General features: G+C 45.2%; 1 protein-coding gene across 2 annotated transcripts in view; it reads right to left on the bottom strand.

Moving 5' to 3' along the window:
• Nucleotides 1–23,097, bottom strand: part of LIMA1 (LIM domain and actin binding 1) — a 120,281-nt gene that overhangs the window by 57,071 nt on the left and 40,113 nt on the right. For both annotated transcript variants that reach the window (XM_068267272.1, XM_068267274.1), the window contains exon 3: nucleotides 9,627–9,672. In XM_068267272.1, coding sequence (XP_068123373.1) covers nucleotides 9,627–9,672 — 46 coding nt within the window. The remainder of the gene's footprint in view (nucleotides 1–9,626; nucleotides 9,673–23,097) is intronic.

Below are 23,097 nucleotides of genomic sequence, written 5' to 3'. Positions count from 1 at the left end.
ATAAATAAAAAACAAAAAAACAGTATTGTATATTTTGTACATGAAGATATCGGTTCCCCGAAACGTAACTAGAGTCATTTGTAAGTAGGGAAGTATCTGTACAAGAAAAAAAAAAAATTTACTTTTGAGGCCTCATTTATATGAACAGTTCCCAGCACAAGAACACGCTATTTTCCATCACTCAAACATTAAGGTGCAAAATCTGCATTTACACCAGTATGCCGGTATACACACGGTAAATGGTGCATAGAGTTACCATAAAAATTGGAATTATTTGCATCTCACGGGGCATCCCTGGTGATTGAAATGGGTCAGAAGCGGATGAAAGGCTAGGGTAGAGCTTAGAGCCAACTTACCTCCTATACAATTCTATGGGCCTGTTCACAGTGCTGCATTGTAAGTGATCATGTTATTCTAACTCACTGCATGCAGGCTTTGTATTAAAGTCTATGTCCAGTCTTCATTGCAGTTCATACTCCTAACATTTGCAATTGCAATGGGGGCAGAGTGTGATTCCAGCCTGAGGCCTGGAACCCACTTCAAGTCGCAAAACAATATTGCAATCGCTAGCGTTTTTAATTAGCGTTTTGTAAGCAATTTCATGAGCGTTTTCTGGCGATTTTAAAAAGTGCAAGATTTTTGCCAGCGATTGTGATTGCGGTTAGAGATTTTAAAGGGTACCAGAGATGTACCCTAGGTGAAAAAATGAAAAAGTAGTTATACATACCTGGGGCTTCCTTCAGCCCCATACGCGCTGATAGATCCCACGCCGCCATCCACCGCTGCCCGCATCTACGAGAACCGGCTCCCGTCGCTGACGTCATCGGAGCTGGCCTACGCAGGAGAAGTGCGCCCTCTATGTATCTCTCCATACACTCCTGCAGAGATACGCAAAGAGTGCACCTCTGCTACGCTTAGGCTGGCTCCGACTGACGGCTCAGCACAGAGCTGGTTCTCGTAGCTGCGGGCAGAGGAGGCTGGCGGCGTGGGATCGATCAGCCCATATGGGGCTGGAGGAAGCCCCAGGTATGCATAACTTCTTTAGATTTTCAGCTCTGGTTCCCTTTAATTCTGATGGGTTGTTTCAATTTTTTTGTACAGTTTGCAGTAATTAAAAATCACACACAAATCACTATGTGTAGCGAGTCAGAGTAGGTCACTTCCATGGATTTTTTTTTTTTTTTTTTTTTTATAATTTAAATACTGGCTAAAATTTGATTTGCAATATCTTGTGCTGAGATAATAAAGTGCGAGTACCTCAAGACAGGTCAGTATTTGGATGTTCCGGTTATGTACATTGCATCCGAAAAGTATTACCAGCGCACCACTTTTTATGTTTCAACCTTATTCCAAAATGGATTCAATTATTTTTTCCCCTCAGAACTAAACACAACACCCTATAATGACATAACAAGGAAATGAGCAGCTCTACTTAAAAACAGACTAGTGCCTACCTGCAAAAGAGTGCAAGCCCCACTTGTGGGGTCGAATACACACCGAGCATACACATGACCTGTCTACCACTGGAGGATGTTGGTTTCCTGTAACAGCTTGCATGCAACATATTAAGTACTCGTCCCTCCCACTGCAAAGAAGTCAATCCTCCATGGGAGGGGTCTAACACTAACTAAATCCAAACCTATATGCATAGCCTGGGTGCGCTACCAAGTAAAATTGAAAAATCAAAAATTGCGCAAAAGGTGGATCAGCGCAACACCAGGCCGCCTCCGAATAACCTCCAATCAGAGATGCGCTGAGCCCCCCCAGGAACAACAAACGCACCTTGAACCCAAACAGAAGCTCTGCATATACACCAAAAGCATGGCTGTTAAGTGGGAGCAGCTGACTAAAAACAAATTAAGTTAATACATAGCAAGGAAATGAGCAGCGCTACTGAAAAACAGACTAGTGCCTACCTGCAAAAGAGTGAAGCCCCACTTGTGAGGTCGAATACACACCGAGCATACACATGACCTGTCTACCACTGGAGGATGTTGGTTTCTTGTAACAGCTTGCATGCAACCTATTAAGTGGCGGCTTGGTGTTGCGCTGATCCACCTTTTGCGCAATTTTCAATTTTTCAATTTTACTTGGTAGCGCACCCAGGCTATGCATATACATAGGTTAGGATTTAGTTAGTGTTAGGCCCCTTCCATGGAGGATTGACTTCTTCGCAGTGGGAGGGACGAGTACTTAATAGGTTGCATGCAAGCTGTTACAGGAAACTAACATCCTCCTCCAGTGGTAGACAGGTCATGTGTATGCTCGGTGTGTATTCGACCCCACAAGTGGGGCTTGCACTCTTTTGCAGGTAGGCACTAGTCTGTTTTTAAGTAGCGCTGCTCATTTCCTTGCTATGTATTAATTTAATTCGTTTTTTTTGTCAGCTGCTCCCACTTAACAGCCATGCTTTTGGTGTATAGGCAGAGCTTCTGTTTGGGTTCAAGGTGCGTTTGTAGTTCCTGGGGGGGCTCAGCGCATCTCTGATTGGAGGCCATTCGGAGGCGGCCTGGTGTTGCGCTGATCCACCTTTTGCGCAACCCTATAATGACAACCTGGAAAAAGTTTAGTATAAAAAAATAAATAAATAGAGAAAGCACATGTACATAAGCATTCACAGCCTTTGCCATGAGTTCAAAACTGAGCTCAGGTCCTTTCCGTTTCCCCGGATCATCCCTGAGATGTTTCTGCAGCTTAATTGGAGTCCACCTGTGCTAAATTCCGCTGACTAGACATGATTTTTTAAAAGGCACAAAGAAGGCTATATAAGGTCCCACAGTTGATAGTTTATGTCAGAGCACAAACCAAGCATGAAGTCAACGGAATTGTCTGTAGACCTTTGAGACAGGATTATCTGGGGAAGGTTACAGAAAAAAAATTCTGCTACTTTGAAATTCCCAACGAGAACAGTTGCCTCAATCATCCATAAGTGGAAGAAGTTCAAAAACCACCAGGTCTCTTCTTGGAGCTGCCCAGCCATTTAAACTGAGCGATTGGGAAGAAGGGCCTCAAGATGCCCATACAGACAATGTATGGGCAGTCCGACCAGGAGACGGATCTTTCTCTGATTGAATCTGATCCGAGAGAAATCTGTTGGCTGCCCATACGCTGCAATTCTCCCCACCCATACATTTAATACTTGATCTGTCCACTGCCTCCCACCGTGGTCCACATTCATCTTCTGAATTGCAGGCAAGCTTCCAATGTGAAGCACATGGCGCGTGTGTGACGTCACACAAGATCCGCGTGCTTTAAGGAAGCCCAGCAGCAATGCGGAAGATGAATGGGGACCACAGCAGGAGACGGCGGACAGGTCAAGTATAAAAATGTGAATGTGCCACTGCCTGTGCATTTTAATCCTTGACCTGTCCACTGTCACCTGCTGTGGTCCCCATACATCTTCCACATTACCATTGTGCTTCCCTAAGGCACGCAATGCTTTTATGACACACACGCGACACGTGCTTCACGATGTAGGCTTACTTGCAATGCAGAAGATGAATGTGGACCACAGCAGGAAACAGTAGACAGGTCAAGTATTAAAATGCACAGGCGGTAGCACATTCACATTAGAGGAAATAGCACCAGGTGTTTCGTCGTGTTTGTTGCTCATTCCAATACTACACGCCGTCACAGCTGCGCACCTGATCGACCATGTCAGCCCAACATCTTACAGCAGGTCAGCCTGGTTGAATCGGTTGGTCATCCTTGTGGCAGCACAGATTTGCATCGGCTTGGATAATTATTGAATCGGATGCTCGATCAGCCTCCAAGTCGAGTGATGTATGGCTATCTTTAGTCAGGGAGGTGACCAAGAACCACATGGTCACCCTGTCAGAGCTCCAAAGATCCTCTGTGCAGAGAAAAACCTTCCAGAAGGACAAACATCTCTGCAGCAATCCACCAATCAGGCCTGCATGATAGAGTGGCCAGACTAAAGCCACTCCTTAGTAAAAAGGCACATGGCAGCCCACCTGGAGTTTGACAAAAAGGCACCTGAAAAACTCAGATCATGAGAAACAAAATTCTCTGGTCTGATGAGGGAAAAGAAGCCTGCCTTCCCCACATCCAGGCTGACCAACAGGGTGAAAATGCGCTGGGAGCTACTACCAGACCGGCAACCCCACAGGTACCTCCCAGCTCTAGCTGATCCTCTGTGCGTAGCAGGATCCGCTTTGTGCCAACACCTTCCCTAGCCACCCAGGCTCTCCGGGACAGAGAGCACATAGAGAGACCTGGTTCCTGGACCAGGAAATATCCAATACTGCCTGACCCTTGGTTTAATTTATAGAGAGGCTGACGGATATTTCCTGTTCCTGGGAGGAGCCAAGTCTCAATGTGTACCTGTCCTGCAGTGTTACTGGAAAAAAGATTGTACTATTTAGAGATAATGCCAGGTGTCATGTTCGGAAACCAGGGATCGCTCTTCACCAAGCAAATACCATCCCCAAAAGGTGACCAAAGGGAAGCCACGTCTCTTTAGGAAATATTTCCTCTTGCATCCAAGCGGTTAAGCAGGCCCAAGCAAACAACAGGATATTTCAGTTATGCCGGTTATTACAATGAGATGGTCTACAGAAGCCCTTAAACAATCCATTTTGGGAGTCAAGCCACGTCTTAGCACGAAGCACAGTGGACGCACAAACAGTGGCGGGGGTGGAATGCCGCAGCGGGCGAACAAACGGCAGCAGGGCTAATCAGATACTCACATTGTCGGATCCATCACCGCATGCACTACTTACTTCTTCCTGTTCCTGCATTCCATCACATAGTAGAAGCAAGGTGGACCAGCACCCAATGGGGAGATGACGTGTGCTAAACAAAGTAGATCCCGTGATACTCCGGGTTCAAAAATTTCCAATGAAGCTGTTTTAATCTTATCAGGATAAAAATATAGCCATAGACAGCCTCATAGTCACAGCACCCCTTTTCCTGCATTCCATCAGCCACATTCACCGGAACCCTGAGTTATATAAGGGCATTACGCGGGGTGCAGACTATAACATTGCAGCTACAGCCATGCTGTCAACTGGCACCTCAGTGTGCGCGCCAAGATGGCCTGCTTCGCTGTCCCACTCCACCCAGCTACATTTTCCTGCCACCTAGCTGAAAAAAAGTTTCTGGGGAGAACACTGTACATGCTGAAACTGTCCAAGTATTAATCCCAAAACTGTGCACAGTTGGTCACAAGGTCACTGGGGTTAGAAGGCTAAAAAGGTGAGCAACTAACTGCCAATCAAATTTCATGTATTGATTCCAACGCAGAAATTCAATATGCTGCCTTTCTTACATTATTGATGCCAAGCGTGTGTGTAGCCACTCAAACGCCTTTACAGATTTCAATGAAACTTGGCATACAGATCCCTCACTAATTGAGAAGCCAGAGCCCCCAAACTTGACACAATTGGTTATTTGGTGACAGAGTTTAATAATTCAGGGAAACCAGGTAGAGCATAAAAACAGCCAATCAAATTTCTGCCATTCATTTTAAATGGGAAAATGTAAGCTGCAGCCATTCTTAGACTGTTAATTACAGGGTTCTTAAACTCGGCACAGTTGGTCACTGGGTGACTTGGATTAATATTCAGGAAAGTGGGTGGAACCTACAACAGCCAATCAAAATCCACCTATTGATTTTCAAAGGGAGTATTTAAATTGCTTCCATTCTTACACTGTTGATGGCAAAGGCTTCAAACCTGCTACAGTTGGTCAGTGGGTGACTGGGGTTCAAATTCAGTAAAGGGGCCAGACTCACAAAAAGCCAATCAGATTTATTTGCTTGATTTCAATGGGAACATTTAAACTGCTTCCACTGTCACATTGATGCCAAGGATTCCAAAGTTCACAAACTTGGTCATTGAGTGACTGTGTGTGTCAAGGTTAGAAAATGTGCCTGAACCCAACAATGACCAAATGCATACTGAGCAATGCCGGGTCTTCAGATAGTAGCTTATACATTTTACACAGCAACATCAACCCAACATGCAGATAGCCTGTTTCAGACTTTATGGTCCTCATCAGTGCACAGCATGAATTGATATGGCTCTATGATATAGTACAGGACTTCCTGGCCCTGTCCTCAAGTACCAGCAACAGTGCATGTTTTGTAGACATCCACAAAGGTCGTTATTCAGCTCTGCTGAGTTACTAATTACCCCACCTGTGAGTTTTTGTGCGGTTTTCTGAAAAACATGCACTGTTGGTGGTACTTGATGACAGTGGCCCTTATGCAATAGAAAATTTCTCCTAGGAGATAATTTGTCATCTTCTGTATAAAATAACTTTTCAGTGTTCTGAATATTTTCTTGCTTGCTGGTGGCTTAAAAGGATCAATTTTATCAATAAGGTGTGAAAATATCACCTCGAAGAAAAAGTGAATTGGATAAGGGCCAGTGTTGTTGGATGAGGGCATGCAAGAAAACGTGACGGAGGAAATCTCTCAAAGGAGCGGAGTGGATGGAAGTGTACAACCAATAATGTTGGAGACACATGTAGAAGATGTTGGTTTTATAGTTCTGCCAAGAATCTATGGCTCAAAAAAATATTACACTTGAAATATAAAACTTTAGAGTACCCAAGCAGGGCTCGGGTTCCTCCCAAGGTAACAAACTCCACAGCTTGCAACTGAGCAGATTATGTGAAACTTAACTGACTGGGGAAGTAGGAGTTTGGAGGCTGCACATTTTACTTTGCCAGAGTAAAGAGCACCCACAAAAATACATAATAGTGATGACAGTGATAAGAACATGCAAATCTCAGTCACCTGGAAAGCAGAAGTGGCAACTAGCTCACAGCTATGCTAGTGTCTTAGATCATCGTTTTGGATTTTTCCAAATTGCATGACCCAGAGACCTGTGCAAAAAGTTCAGGAGCTTCCCTGCTTCTCCAGCAGAGTCATCACCTGAATTCACCCACCTCCTTCCTCTGATTTCTTAAAGGGAGCCTAAAGTAAAAAGCATATGACGGCTGCCATATTCATTTCCTTTTTAACCACTGAAGGACCAGGGGATTTGGCGCAGATCTGTGCTGCGTGGGCTCTGCAGCCCACAGCACAGATCAGGAATCAGCCAGGGTAATCAGATTTCCCTCCTCCTGCTGGGGGGGGGGGGGGGGTGTCTGATCGCCACCGGCTACTTGTGCCTTGTGGGGGGGCTCTTCAAAGCCCCCCTCCGCAGCGATTCCCAGCCTCCCCGTCCTTCCCTCCCTCTCCCGCAGGCTATGGGTGGCGCAGGACTGATAGGCTTAAGCCTATTAAAGGCGGCGCAGGACGGATCTCCGTCCTGCGCCGCCTCTAATAGGCTTCAGCCTATCAGAATGCGGCAATCCCCGGCCAATCAGAGGTCCGGGGATCGCCGATCTCCTTTACGGCGCTGCTGCGCAGCAGCGCCGTATGATGTAAACAGCTGGGATTTCTTCCCCATGTGTTTACATTTCGCCTGCAAACCACGATCGGAGACTCGCAGGCAGTTCAGAGACACGAGCGGCCGTTTCTCTCGTATAAGCGGCAGTTTCCATGTAAAACTACTTAACACCTAGGTCCGCCGATCGGCTGACCGTGGTCGTAAAGTGATTAAAGCGGATCCGAGATGAAAAAGCAACTATAACAAATAACTTGTCTATCTTATCTAAAGTTTAGATAGATGGTTTACACAGCAAATCTAGCTGCAAACAACTTTAAAACTCTATGATTATTTATTGCTGTTAAACGAGGGCAGCAATGTTCTGTTTGTCACATTGTCACAGGCCTGAGGGCTGGAGATGCTATCCTGTGTGCTTGCCTGTGTGTAAATTCAGTCCCCTCTCCTCCTCCCTCCTCCCCTCTGCCTCTGAAATCAATGGTTAGTAGCCTCCTCCACCTGCCCAGACTGAACTCCCATAAGCCCCTGCTACCTGGGACTGAGTGCCAAGGCTCTCAGAAAAGCTGTGGGCGAGGCTTGTATAGTTTATAGGGAATTCGAGTATTAAAACAAAACAAAAAAAGTATTTGGCTTGAGAAATGCCCTATAAACTATATGAACGGAACACAATTATGCAATGAGTAAAAGTTTATCTTGGATCCACTTGAAGCAATTCCAGTTGCCTGGAAGTCCTGCTGATCTCTTTGGCTGCAGTAGTGTTTGAATCACACACCTGAGACACGCATGTAGCTATGGTAACTGGGTCAGACTTGTGTCAGAGCACCTGAACTGCATGCTCAACCATGAGAAAGAACAGCGCTTGGCACTCAGAGACACAACAGTCAGGGTAATACAGGCACGTCTCCATAGGGAAATCTGTGCACCCAATAGTAGCATTCACAGCAAGCAAAGAGAGACAGGAATAAGCACAGGATCAAGGATTACCGACCTTTAATGTTTTCTGCAAGATGCTCAGCCACCAGGGGACAAGATCAGCAGGACAGCCAGGCAAATTACATTGTCAAAAAGGTAATAAATACGGCAGCATCCCCATTCCTCTCACTCCAAGGTGTTGTTTAAAGTGAATCTGAAGCGAGATGGATATGGAGGCTGCCATATTTATTTCCTTTAAACTATTCTACTTGTGTGACGAAGACCTGATCATTCTGGCATCAGTAATGTCTGAATCTCTGTGCTCTGTGGGAAAACCAAGCTGGTGGCCCTTTAGGTTCACCCCAACGTCCAGCTTGCAAATGATAACCAAGCAGTGGTAATTATGCTTTTAACTAAGGTGCCTTAAGATCCCCCACACACTCCCTAAGTTCCCTTAACTCTCCCTTGCCTCTGCCCCGGACACACACTCAACCCCCTTGCTGATGTTGTCCTATAACAATGCCACCCCGAAAAAAACAAACTGACTGACAGACACAGAAGCCGATTACAATAGCAGAAGGCACCGCATAGAGTGCATCATCCGTAAAGTAACATAAAAAGCCATTCTGACACCACAACTAACACTCTCACCTGTTCTGCCACAGAATACATAATGGCCAGTGACACTGTACACTACTTCCCATACTCCCAGAATTCAGCACACCGAGGTGTGGTTTAGTTGCTCTATCTTTGTAAACGGTCCATGCAAATGAGGCGTTACTAGAGAAGGGTTTGATTAACAACGTAGTCGTTTCTGGCCTACCCTTTAGAGTTATACAAATTGGTATGTTAACTTTAAGCTTCCAACATATGAACAGAGACTGTTGTAAATCCAGCTAACATAACCCTGGAGGAGGAGTAACAACTGAAAATCCCAGCACATTTAACATGTCAGTGAGCTAGGAGAAGACACTATGAAACAGTCTTAAGGTCCGTACACACGTCGGACTGGAGGCAACAACGGGTTCGTCGTTGCCTCCCGCTGGGTGGGCGTTCCAACGACAGTCCGGCGTGTGTACGCACTGTCGGTGGACTGATACGGCTGTTTCTGAGCGATCCGCCTGGCGGATCGCTCAGAAACAGCCGTATCAGTCCGCCGACAGTGCGTACACATGCCGGACTGTCGTTGGAACGCCCACCCAGCAAGAGGCAACGACGGACCCGTCGTTGCCTCCAGTCCGACGTGTGTACGGACCTTTACCTGTATTGTTTGTTGATAACGAGGATATGATGATTTATGACCATTCACACAGAAGAAAGGATGCGAGGAAGAACAATGGAGGAAAGGACACTTACCGTTTTCTTCTTGTCCAGGTTGGCTTCTTCTGCAGCTTTCTGATACCTGAAAGGAAAGAGGAATAAATGTTTAGTAAGCAAGGAGCAGTGAGGGCAGGTCACTAGGAAAGCCAAGAACAGAACTGGCCACAAGCACTGAAGTCATGTACACTATGCAAAGAATTTCACAAAAAACTGTTCTTACTGCTCTAGGTGAAAGTTCCAGCAAGTACTGGTTGTGTCCTACATGTCATAATCTCCCGTATTAACGTTTTTGAATAGCCCAGATCTAAAATTTGTTATTGAATTGTACAGGTTATAAGTCACGTTGAAGTGGGGAAAAGTTCCGAAGTGATTTTTTTTTTTTTTTTTTTTTTTTTGTGGCTTCATTTTTGTACATCACAAAAACTTTAGCATTTTAAATACAGGAGAGTGTACACTTCTTACATACTCAAATGCAAGTCGACCTCGTGTATAAGTTGACAACCATATTCGACCCTCTTAGAGGAACTCCAGTGAAAATAATGTAATAAAAAAGTGCTTCATTTTTACAATACTTCTGTATAAATGATTTAGTCAGTATTTGCTCATTGTAAAATCTTTTAAATCCCTGATTTACATTCTGACATTACATGGTGACATTTTTAATGTTGGCAGGTGATGTGGCTGCTGCATGCTTTTTTGGCAGCTGGAAACAGCTGTAGACAGCCATTTCCTACAATGCAATGAGGTTCACAGACAGGGAACTGCCAGGAATACCACGGTCCTCAGAGTTTGTGGGAGGGGTTTCACCACAATATCAGTCATACAGCGCCCCCTGATCTGTCTGTGAAAAGGAATAGATTTCTCATGTAAAAGGGGGTATCAGATACTGATTGGGATAAAGTTCAATTCTTGGTCGAAGTTTCTCTTTAAGCTGGATTTTTTTGTTGACCCAAGTATAAAAGTCTACCCAGCAAAGTTAATGGCTGCACTTGGGGACTGGAAATAATAAACATCTGCACTTGGGGCCAAGGAGGGGTTAATGACTGCACTGCATACAGTATCATAGTCATTAAACCCTTCTGGCCATTAAATGCAGCCAATAACTCCTCCAGGCCCTCAAGTGCAGCAGTTATCCACTCCCATTCCTGCACCCCAGTATTTCCCCCTTGCCCATTTCCTTTCAGACCTGTGTTTTCTTGGCATTTCCTTTATCAAGAAAGTGTAACTTACCATTGGGTAAATTGCTGCAAATGGGAATATAAATAACAGTACACACATTACTCAGTATGCTCAGTGTTGCCCATGACTCATGTATAAGACAACCCCTATACTTTTAAGTGATTTACACCTAAATTTCTAGACTTATACTCTAGTATATATGTTATATCCGCTATATAAACACAATTGCTACTTCTCATACAATTACCTTGAGTTGATTTCCTGTTCATGTTTGCTCTAAAGTAGTAATAGTAAAGTAGATGCAAATAACTTCATGTTGATGCAAATGTTGCAAATTTATATGCAACTTTATGCAGCTTGAAAATGAACCAATCAAATCCTGCTAAGGTAAAATTCAATTGGTTCATTTTTAAGCTGCATAAATTTGCATCAACTCAAAATTATTTGCATCTATTTGACTATCACTATGCTATAGATCCGCCAGCCTGGAAACTTAGACAGGATTCAATAAAACGAATCAACTATATGCCAGAACCTGCTGGGTTTATTGTTGCCAACTTTACGTTGAGAGCACAAAAAAGTTATGGCAATTAAACCAGGTGTCAGCTTATACTAATAAGTTTGAAATAGGAGTGGTGTCATTCACTCTGAGCTTTTGGCACCTTATATTGAAGAGGTCTTTAGAGAATCCATCAAAATACTTACTTTTTTTTTCCCCCTCTTAGGCCCAGTGCACACCAAAACCGCTAGCAGATCCACAAAACGCTAGCGGTTTTGGGTGCGGATGATAGAGTTTAGTCCCAGAGCACACCGGGCGGATCTTTATGTGATCCGCCGGCCGCATCCGCCTCAGCATCCGCATGGCTAATGTATCTCTATGGGCTGGTGCACACCGGCGGTTTGAGGTTTTAAGCAAACCGCAAACGTGCAGCAAGAGGCACGTTTGCGGCTTGCTAAAAACCTCAAACCACCAGTGTGCACCAGCCCCTTGGAGATACATTAGCCATGCGGAATTTCAGGTGGATGCGGCCGGCGGATCTGCCCAGTGTGCCCTGGGCCTCAATGACCACAAAAGACAATCAATCTGGAGCATGGCTGGCATATTAACAAGACAGGTCTCCACACAAGGAATTGACAAAAGCTGCCAATCAATTGTGGTGTCATTCCCCTCAATCACTGAAGCTGAACAGCCAGTATATTCACTGTAAATTGCACATACCAGTGGCAGCTAGCACTCTGAAGCAACCTGCAAGTGAGCAGCATCCCAAAGGAAGGTGGCTGTGTATCCATGTATAGGATCTCTCTGTAGGGCTGTGGAGTCGGAGTTAGGGCAATTGGGTACCTGGAGTCGGAGTCGATGGTTTCATAAACTGAGGAGTCGGATGATTTTTGTACCAAATCCACAGCCCTGGTAAGTATCAGACTAAGGAGTTGGAGTCCAGGAGTCAGAGCAATTTTGTGTACCTAGAGTAGGTGGTTTCATAAACTGAGGAGCCGGAGTTGGAGACGGATGATTTTTGTACCAACTCCACAGCCCTGCCTCTCTGGCAACATTTGAAAACAAAGCGAATAAATGCTCTCAATGCTGGCCATACAGGCATCGATTTGTGCAGTGACAGAATCTGCTGCGTATCAGTGATGCAACAAGCCGCATAAATAGTAATTTTGATCGACTTGCGGCAAAAATTGAAATTTTGGCCGACTGTAAATTTGGCCCGCTGTATAGCCAGATATCGAGATTGCGACACGTTCAACACTGCTGTGCTAATACACTGTCAGAAATCTTGCACAGTCCATTTAGGAACCCTGTGGAATCACATCTTCATACCCAAATGTAAACAAGCTGAAATAAGGCTTCACCTTCAATGCGTGGAGCTGAACTGAAGGAATTGCTTTTATCAGTAATAGTTGAGCTTAGTTCTAAAAACGATCTGCAATCTTTTGCAAACCTCCTCTTAGTAAAATTGGCATGGAGTTAGGCTGGAGAAAGGCTAAGGAATGTATCAATTCAGCAGTCGTCATAAGCATGTGCTGTTTTCTCCTTTCATAAAATCCACTTTCAGAGACTATTTCCACTACTAGGGGCAGGTATGGGAAACCCATCCAAACTTATCTCTGCCCTCCCCATATGGCACTGGGTGGAGTTTTCTTAAAAAGAATGGCATAATGAAAGCAATCACTCTTCCCCCTCACCTTTTTTCTTCTGTATCGATATCACGCTGTAACCTGTGTCCCATACATACTATAAAATAATGATTGTAGAGCTAAAGTCCTCTTATTGAATTAGCAGAACGGTAAACAGACAAGTAAAAATAGTATTCTTGTAAGTAGAAAATTCCTATTCTCTGACATTTCTAAATTTGAGGAGCTTCTTAGTTACCCTGGTTTAGAAGCACAACAGTCCCCTAGTAATGTATCTAATCCCCATACCTGCTATGACCTTGTAAAACAAGACAATATACTGGTACTCTGCAGCGCTGCGGAAGATATTAGCACTAAATAAATAAAAAATTAATAAATAATTAATAATAATAATAATAATAATAATAATAATGTAAAAACACAAAAACAAAATGCTAGCCTATCCAGAACCCTCAAGTTAGCTAAAGGATTGTGCACAAAGCCAAACCAAAAAAAAATCAATTTACATACTGCGCACGCAAGCTGGACGGACTGCTTGATATGGCCGCATTCAAAATAAGTACAAGTCGTTCAAACGATATACACAACAGCATGATATCAGCCCAACAGTCATGAGTTGATCCACCAGTTGGATTGGGTGATATGCCTGTTTGCCACGCATACACATGCCCAGCTATCGCCCAGACAGACAAAGTTTGGACGATAACTGGGCGAAAAAGCTGCACCTGTGTTCAATTTCCAGATGAACCACCAGTGAGTGGGCATGTCACCTGGCAGGCATCAGGACTCTATACCTCCGGTGACATTGCAGGGCTGAGGATGTACAGAGGTGTTGCTAGCTTGCAGGCAATCGATGTGTTCTGTTGCTATGCAACTAAATCTATCCCCTGGCTTGCTGGAAGAGGACATGGGTCTACTCCCGCTAGATTCTCGGCAGAGGTGGTTATTATGGGCTGCCTTGGCCAGGTTTCATGTAACGTGTGTAAAGGGCTTCAGACAGTACACAGCAGCAATTTATTAAGTGCAGCAATGCAAGACAGCCAGACACCAGATATTACCCGAACCTGTAAATCCGAAGTTCATTTGGTTATCACGTTTTTTATTATTTGCATAACATCATCTCCTGCAGAGCTGTACTACAAAGTCCACAGGAGGTGATAGTGGGTAACAATACAGTAACTTGTCTTCTCAATACAATGGCTGTTTATAAAAAACAAAATGCAAAATGTAATCAGCACCAACAATACAAGTCCATTAGATAGAACAATTGCAACAAAAACAAAACAATGAGGGAGAGGAGGCTGCCCTAGCAACCTTATCTAAAGCAGGGTAAACTGACAAAATTGAGAAGAGGAACTCATGCTTTATGCTGGGAATACATGGTTCGTTTTTGAGATGATTAGATGAATCGACAGATAATTTTGGACATGTCCGATCTCCCTTTCGATCCTTTCACAGCTCGATTTCAGATAGAAGTGAATGGAAAAAGATAAGAAAAATAAGCGGAAGATCAGAGAATTTACTGCAGAATAGAGCGGCAAAAACGATCGAGAGGAGAATCGAGAGCCAGAAACGAAGCGTGGATTCCCAGCATAAAGCTAGCCATACATCTAGCGATGATGGGCAGATTTAACCAAGGAAAATCTCTCTCTAATCTAACCTGATTGGAGAGATCTGTCGGCTGCCCATACACCGCAGGCCCATTCCCGATCAATTTCAGCATGAAATCTCTCAGGAATCGGCCTTGTGACGCCGAATCAGACAGCCTCGCCGATACTATCCCCCAATAGTTAATGTCCCCTTCGGTGCCCAGTGCAGGTTTAACATTACCTGTCCGTGGCCGTATCTTGCTCCGGGCTTCCTTCGCTGTCCATACACGCCTGCCACATGGTTGACTGACATCACACGCGCCCATGTTACTAGGCAACCACGTGGCAGGCGTGTATGGAGAGCGGAGGCCGTGGACAAGTAATGTATAACTTACACTGGGCACTGGGGGTGGACATTAAACATTAGGGGGGGGGAGACAACGCTGTGAGCTTCATCACTCATCCAGATATTGTTCGTCATGTCTGTTGTGCACCTGATCGAGTAAGTCAGCTCTACATCTTGCAGAATGTCCTATCAATCAATGTGACCAATTTTGGCCTGAAAATGGTCACATTGTCAGTCGGGTATGTACTTGGCGGCACCGATTTTCAACGGATTATAATAAGGCCAAGTCCCCTGACGCACGACCACCTTTACCTGGATAGTGTATTGGTTAAGGGCTCTGTCACAGGAGACCAGGGTTCAAATCTCAGCTCTTCCTGTTCAGTAAGCCAGCATCTATTCAGTAGGAGACCTTGGGCAAGACTCCCTAAGACTACTACTGCCTATAAAGCACGTCCTAGTGGCTGCAGCTCTGGCGCTTAGAGTCCACCAGGAGAAGAGCGTGATATAAATGTTATTTGTCTTGTCCAACTATTCATCGGACATGCTGGTAAATTTTCGGGGCAACGTGCTCAAACTGGTGCATGGGCGTGTGATATCGGGATGAACATGATGGAACCCAGGGGCTGTCCCCTCTAGTGTAAATCTGTCCCACGTGCGTATTTATACTTTACCTGTCCGCTGTCACCCGCCATGGTGCCAGTATATCTTCGGCTTCCTCCATTTGCACCTCGCACGCTACCGGAATATAGCACATGGAACATGTGTGACAATGGATGTGCGATGTGACCATTATTATGATGGAAATCACAACCGCCTCAGGAGGAATAGTGTAGAAATGTAATTGCCATGTGCTGTGACAGAACTTGCAATTCCCATACACCACTGGCCAATTCTGAATCAATTTCTGCATGAAATTTCTTGTGACGCCTCATACGACCGCATCACCGCCCCAACGCTGTCCCCTCTAATGACAATGTCCCCTCAGTGCCCAGGTGCAACGTATACATTACCTTTCCATCGCCTCCGCTAGTCCACACAGGCTCCAGGCGCACTCCACTCGCCATACACACACGCCACATGGTTGCCTAGTAACGTGGCCATGTGTATGACATACGCGAGCCCTTTACTAGGTAACCACATGGTGCACGCGTGTATGCACAGTGGAATGTGCCCGGAGCCTGCGGGGACAAGCGGTGGTAAGGTAATGTATTACATGCACGGGGCACAACACATTAAAGGGGTTCTTTCGCGAAAAAAGTAGGCAGTTAAAAAATGTGACAATGTGACAGATAATCACTTGCACACTATTATGTCAGTTAAATTTTGCAACTGTTCAGGAAATGCTGTTGAAAACAAAGAACGTCCTGAGAATCTCCCTTAAAAAGATGGACTGGCCCAAAACCTGTCATCTGTCACATTTTTTAACTGCCTACTTTTTTCGCGAAAGAACTCCTTTAAGGGCATTTTAGCGCAATCATCGCAAAATTGCACGCCGTTCCTGCCGCACGCCCGATCGAGCAAGTCGGCCCAACATCTTGCAGTATGCGCGATAAACTATGCGAAATTGGTCGCACTGTTGGTTGGGCATGCACTTGGCTGCACCGCTTTTCATTCGATTACATTGATGCACCTTACGCAATATGTAGGAAACCTGGGGATGAGAATGCGGAATCATCCAGGATGATGATTTACGGCAGTCCAAAGTTAAAACATTTTATAGCAGTAGAGCAATTGTGTTCTGAACTATATTTGTATTGTGTTTGTGTAACATTTATATTGTGTTTTGTGTTTTCTCAGCCCTGTATGCCAAGTCCAATTCCGGGCACGACCCAGTCGTGCTTGGCGAAATAAAATGATTCTGATTATAATAATCGAATCGGATGGTCGAGATTCGAATCCTGGTCTCCTAAGTCAGAGGCAGAGCCCTTAACCACTTGATGACCCACCCTTTACCCCCCCTTAAGGACCAGCGCTGTTTTGAGTGATCTGTGCTGGGTGGGCTCTGCAGCCCCCAGCACAGATCAGGGTGCAGGCAGGGAGATCAGATTGCCCCCCCTTTTTCCCCCCTATGGGGATGATGTGCTGGGGGGGTCTGATCTCTCCTGCCTGCTGTGGGTGGCGGGGGGGGGGGGGGGGGGGCACCTCAAAGCCCCCCTCCGCGGCGAAATTCCCCCCTCCCTCTCCTACCTGGTCATCCCCGGGGATCGGGGCTGCACAGGACGCTATCCGTCCTGTGCAGCCAGTGACAGGACGTCCCCTGTCACATGGCGGCGATCCCCGGCCGCTGATTGGCCGGGGATCGCCGATCTGCCTTACGGCGCTGCTGCGCAGCAGCGCCGTACAATGTAAACAAAGCGGATTATTTCCGCTTGTGTTTACATTCAGCCTGCGAGCCGCCATCGGCGGCCCGCAGGCTATTCACGGAGCCCCCCGCCGTGATTTGACAGGAAGCAGCCGCTCGCGCGAGCGGCTGCTTCCTGATTAATTAAGCTGCAGCTGGCGACGCAATACTGCGTCGCTGGTCCTGCAGCTGCCACTTTGCCGACGCGCGGTATGAGTGCGCGGTCGGCAAGTGGTTAAAGGACAACTGTACTGAGAGGTGTGTGTAGGCTGCCATATTTATTTCCTTTTAAGCAATCCTAGTTGCCTGGATATCTTGTTGATCCTCTGCCTCTATGCAGCAGATCAGGTGTTTCGGACATTGTCAGATCTGATAGATTAGCTGCATGCTTGTTTCTGGTTTTATTCAAACACTGCTGCTGCCAAATAGATCAGTAGGGCTGCCAGGCAACTGGTATTGTTTAAAAGGAAATCAATATGCAGCCTCCACATACGTCTCACTACAGTTGTCCTTTAACCAGTGCTCTATCCAGCCCCTGCTGGTATGACCACTACAGTCAATGAAATAAAAGCTGGTACTTCGTAAACCTGTAGTGATCGTAAACTATTATTACAGGTTTACTATTTGCAGCATGTGAGGTGATCCTCGTACAAAACGTGAACTTTTAAAGCGATTTCCTCTCCCCTCCTCACTCTCCACTCTTTTGACCCTGTTTGTTATAAGCACACATTGTACAGGGGTGTGACATAGCAAGGAGAATTTATTTTCTAATACTTTACTGTAAACCACAAATGTGACATGTCAGGATTTAATCAATTATTCAAGTCCAACACCTTATCAGTCATAGCAGCATTTTAAAACATTTTAACTCGTTTTTGCTATTTGACAGGTTTAACTCAAACGAGCATGTTTCATGTAGACATCCCTCATTCATTGGCTGCTGTTCCGATGATTCACAATGATTGAAACCTGCCGGCTGCAGTATTATGCTAGGTACACTAGGAGATATTCTGGCAAAACAATTATTACCAACATGTCCAATACGATTTCCGATTGTATTCCATTCACTTCTATCGGAAATCAGATGGGACAAGTTAGAAATAATCGACCAGACAGTAAATGTGCCAGAAAATCTCAGTGTGTACCTAGCATAAGGCCTTTGATCTCAGCAAAGCCATTTACAATGGCACAAAAAAAAAAAAAAAAAAAAAAAAAAAAAAAATCTGTAGGTGTTGTGTGACTCAATGTAGTGGAACACAGTACTGTGGTAATATACGTTAGCAGGAGCGCCCTCTAGTGAGCACCTGCAGTAGTGCTGCTTTTTATTTAATGCGTTTTCTGGAGGCCATTAGATTAAGTATTTTCAGTGCAACGTGAGCAGATAAGTGAATTAAAGGGAACCTAAACTGAGAGGGATATGGCGGTTTCCTGTTTAACAATACCAGTTGCCTGGCAGTCCTGCTGATCTCTTTGGCTGCAGTAGTGGCTGAATCACAGCCCTGAAACAAGCATGCGGGGTTATCCAGTCTGACTTCAGTCAGAGCACCTGATCTGCATGCTTGTAGAGGGGCTGTGGCTAAAAGTATTAGAGACACAGGATCAGCAGGAGAGTCAGGCAACTAGTATTTTAAAAGGAAAAATCCATATCATTCTCAGTTTAGGTTCCCTTTAACTAAACTCACCTGGTGCAATTGTAAAGTTATGTCTAGGGGCAAATAAAAGTTTTAAAAGAGCCTACTTTAATTAGCATTAAATAGACCTCCAATTTTCTAGTAAAATTATGTCCCAAAAGTTATGGAGCCTACTAGGTGCCCAGAGACTTTAATGCAGCCACTCTGCTAAAGACGTACTTTCCATAGTCCTAAGGAAACCATATGCAAGTTAACCATTCAAAGATTTATTAATGCAGAGACACCTGACCTTCAACCAGCGGATGACATTCACAGCATGTCAGAATAATAGCTGCCGCCTCCTGTCAGCTATCGTTCCAAGCGCACAAGGGCAGTGAAGCATGCTCTCATTGAAGTATATTCTTTACTATACAATCTGAACATGTGGTGCGACTTTTCAGCAGCGCTGCGATCGTATCGCATTGCAACATGCGCAATGCAAAAGGAACCTAAGGGCCCTTTTACACTTAATTAGTTGGTATGCGTAAGTGTGCATTAGTATGCGTTTTTTTACATAGCAACGCATTGTGAAAAAGCTTTCAGTTAAGGCTGGTTTCACAGTGGGACGTTACAGGTGCACGTTAGAGCAGCCTGTAACGCACCCCACCGCAAAGCAATGAAAAATCAATGGGCTGTTCACAGTGCCCACGTTGCGTTACATAGTAACGCTGCGCCACCAGACAACGTACTGCATGCAGTACTTTCTAAGCGGCAGAGCCGCGTTAGACTGCTTGCACATGCTCAGTAACGTTGGGGAGGAGCGGAGAGCGGCCAAGCACATGGTTAATTAATATTCACTGCACTCAGTGACGTGCAGTGTTTACTTCCTGGAGTGGCCGCTCTGTGCAGCGATTGGCCGGCGGGACCACGTGATGCCGCATGCGCACAAGAGTACGCATCACGGACGCCAGAGTGAGCTGCACAACGCGGCTCACTCTGACGTCCACCTTAGAGAGCACCAGGCGTTGCGTTAGGGGCACGTTATGCGACCATAACATCCCCTAAAACGCAACGTCCTGGTGTGAAACTAGCCTAAACGTGTACAGTGGGAACTGAGCCATAGGAAAACATGGACATTACTCGTAAATCGGTCGTCTTTCGTTTGAGTGAGTGAGAATGTGTACAAACATGCATATATATTACTTGGAAATGTATTCAATTAAAACAATGATCCAATAATGGGTGGGGCAAAAGTATATGAATCCTTAGGATTACCATGGTAAATGGCAAAGCCTGCTCAATACATACAAACAAAAACCAAAGAGGTAAATCAGCCAGCTTCCTCCAAAAACTGGAGTCAGATGTGAATATTAGATTGTGAGCTCCATTGCATGACAGGAAGGGTCATGAACAGGCCTGGTCCGCCCATGAAGCCCAGTGAGGCAACTTCTTCAGGTGGCAGAAGTCTGGGGGCAGCACCAGGCAAAAACAGGAAGTGAAGAGAGTGCCTGGCCAACCTATACCGGGGGCACCTACACCTGGCTACTATAATTACCTATACTAAGGGTGTTTTTTTAGGGGGCTCACTGCAGCTATAACATGCAGTGCAAATTGTCAGGTGCTGTGCGGCCATTCCAGCTCGGGGATGGGGGTGGATTCTGCATCCTCACAAGTTTGCTTCAGGCATGAAAAAAAAAAAAAAAAGTCTAAAACCGGCCCTGGTCACGAACAGCTATTATTATGGTCATGAACACTGCATAATATGTTAGGACTACAGTATATAAAGAATTCAAATAAACCATTCACAATGTTATTAGTGTCTCACTTAAAGGCTGTAGATTCAGAGCAGTACAGAGCATTAATAGGCTAGCAGGAGAAATGCATGTATGCTGAACGAAGGCTGCCACTTGCTGCTTGTATTTAGTGCTACAAGTTTTTGTTTTTTTGTTCTGTGTTATTCGAATCCCAGAGCTAGCCACATTTATTCACAAATGTAGCAATCCCTATTAAAATATTACTATGTTGTTTTCCCCTTCCCCAGGCTTGTACATTTCCTCTGGTCTGTCACACAGTTCCTAGTCACTAGGTGGCACACCTATGTGTATGGAAGCCAAGCAGCAAAGGTCGTGCACAGGCCCAGCGACCCACCCAGACAGTGCGCACACCACAAAGCTGCCAGACTCTGAACTGAGATAGAAGCTGCCATCATCATGAGGCCTTATACCAGAACGGTAACTAAATTAAAGTGGATCACCAGAAAAAACATTCAGGATCACATTTTATTGATACATTTGTAAATGGTTATGGACATGTGCATTTAATCATAAAGGACAACTGAAGCGGGAAGGATATTGTCACCATAAAAATCAAATTTCAACAGCAACTGGTCTGAGTGTATTAAGTGATTAAGATGCTAATCCTGCATTCAAAACTTCTTCTGCCGTTATGGTTTGTAGTTATCTAATAATTTAGGAGCATTGGCCCTAGTGCCAAAGAGTTGAATGCTGGGAGTTCTTTTATCTATAATATATTCCTCCTCTTCCATTTATTTCCCTGCCTAGCTGCTTATCAGAAAAACCCTCTAATTACTTGTGTTTACAAGCAAGGCTGAGGTGACCCAGTGATTGGATGTTTAAAAAAAAACCAAAAAAAAAAAAAAACCGGAGGGCAGTTGTTAGTATAAACTTCAGTGGGAGTGTCTGAAGACTCTGGGAGGAGGGCAGCTAATGAATACACAATGAGCAAGAGAAGGGAGCAGGGAAAACAAGAGTCAGGGAGGATATGTCGTCAGCATTAGCTTGGCAGGATGCTTTTCCTTTATAACATTCACAGGAATCATTACGTGGATAGCACAATACATCTGTTATGCAAGTAGAAGTAGTATTTATCTACTTATGTGTTTTTTTATTTCTAGGTTAGCATGGGTGTCGCTTCTTCTTTAAACAATACCAGTAGCCTGGCTGTCCTGCTGATACTCTGCCTCTAATACTTTTAGCCATAGACCCTGAACAAGCATGCAGCAGATCAGGTGCTTCAGACATTGTCAGATCTGACAAGATTAGGGGCATGCTTGTTTCTGGTGCACTTCAGACACTACTGCAGCCAAATAGATCAGCAGGGCTGGTATGGTTTACAAGGAAATACAGCAGCTTCAATATACCACTCACTTCAGTTGTCCTTTAAAGTGCTGGTTCAGGCTTGTGTTTGTAATGCATATTGTGTAGAATGTTTCATAACGTACTTAGAAGTGTATAAGGCAATACACATAGAAGCTGAGGCACCCACCTTCCTCTCAACAACCAGGAAAAAGTTAGTGACTCATGTATAAGCCCCCCCAATACAGCCCCCTCCACAGTATAAATAGCCAGATGTGCTCCCTGTACTTGGCAGCCCCACTCCCTATAGCCAGATGTGCTACCAGTTTAAGGCAGTCCCCCTCCCCATAGCGGAGTGTATGGGCAGTGTAGTGTATGGATAATGCAGCACCGATCCTACACTTGCCAGCTGCCTCCCCGCTAAGTCAGTGCCTCTCAGAGCCCCGCACATCAGGTAGAACACTGTTCAAAAGTACCTGTGTGCCTGCCGGCTTGTCTTTCCACCCAGGCAAGGCCAAGGTTCCTATAGACCCATCATTAAATAATTTTAACTCCTTAGCGATAAAGGAAAGGAGTCAAAGCTGAGTTAATAAGCTATATGCCCCTACAGCTTCACTGCTATATAGGGAGGGAGTGACCTAGTAAAGCATCTGTCAAGGTCCTGTGAAGAATTCAAGGACAACTGATCTGAGAGGGAGATGGGGGCTTCCATAATCATTTCCTTTTAAACAATAGTAGTTACCTGGTGCCTGAATCACACACCTGAAACAAGCATGCAGAAAATGTAGTCAAACCTTGACCTCTTGCCGACTGCTCCACGCCAATTGGCGTGAACGCGGTGGCAGCCCCAGGACCACTCCACGCCGATTGGCGTGAATGGCTTCCTATGGGGCTTGTAGGAGAGCATCTTCGCTCTGATGACAGAGCTCCACCTTCAGTCTCCCAGCGGTGATCGCTGCTCGGAGAGACTGTTAGACGGCGAAACCGCCATCTAATAACTATATACAGCGCTGCGATCTAAGGCAGCGCTGTACAGGGGACAGCCGTGTGACACGGCTGTCCCTGGGGGACATAGGAGCGACTCGCTGTGATAGGCTGAAGCCTGGTACACACATCCAAGCAGATCAGAAAGACTGGAAAATTTACATTGTTTGAAAGGAAATAAATTAGGGCTGAAACTGGTTGCATGTGTCGGTCAGACATGC

The sequence above is a fragment of the Hyperolius riggenbachi genome, chromosome 2 (genome assembly GCF_040937935.1).
Source record: "Hyperolius riggenbachi isolate aHypRig1 chromosome 2, aHypRig1.pri, whole genome shotgun sequence".
NCBI classification, from domain to species: domain Eukaryota; kingdom Metazoa; phylum Chordata; class Amphibia; order Anura; family Hyperoliidae; genus Hyperolius; species Hyperolius riggenbachi.
The sequence above is the reverse complement of the archived record's forward strand: the minus strand, read 5'-3'. Positions and strand labels throughout refer to the sequence as shown.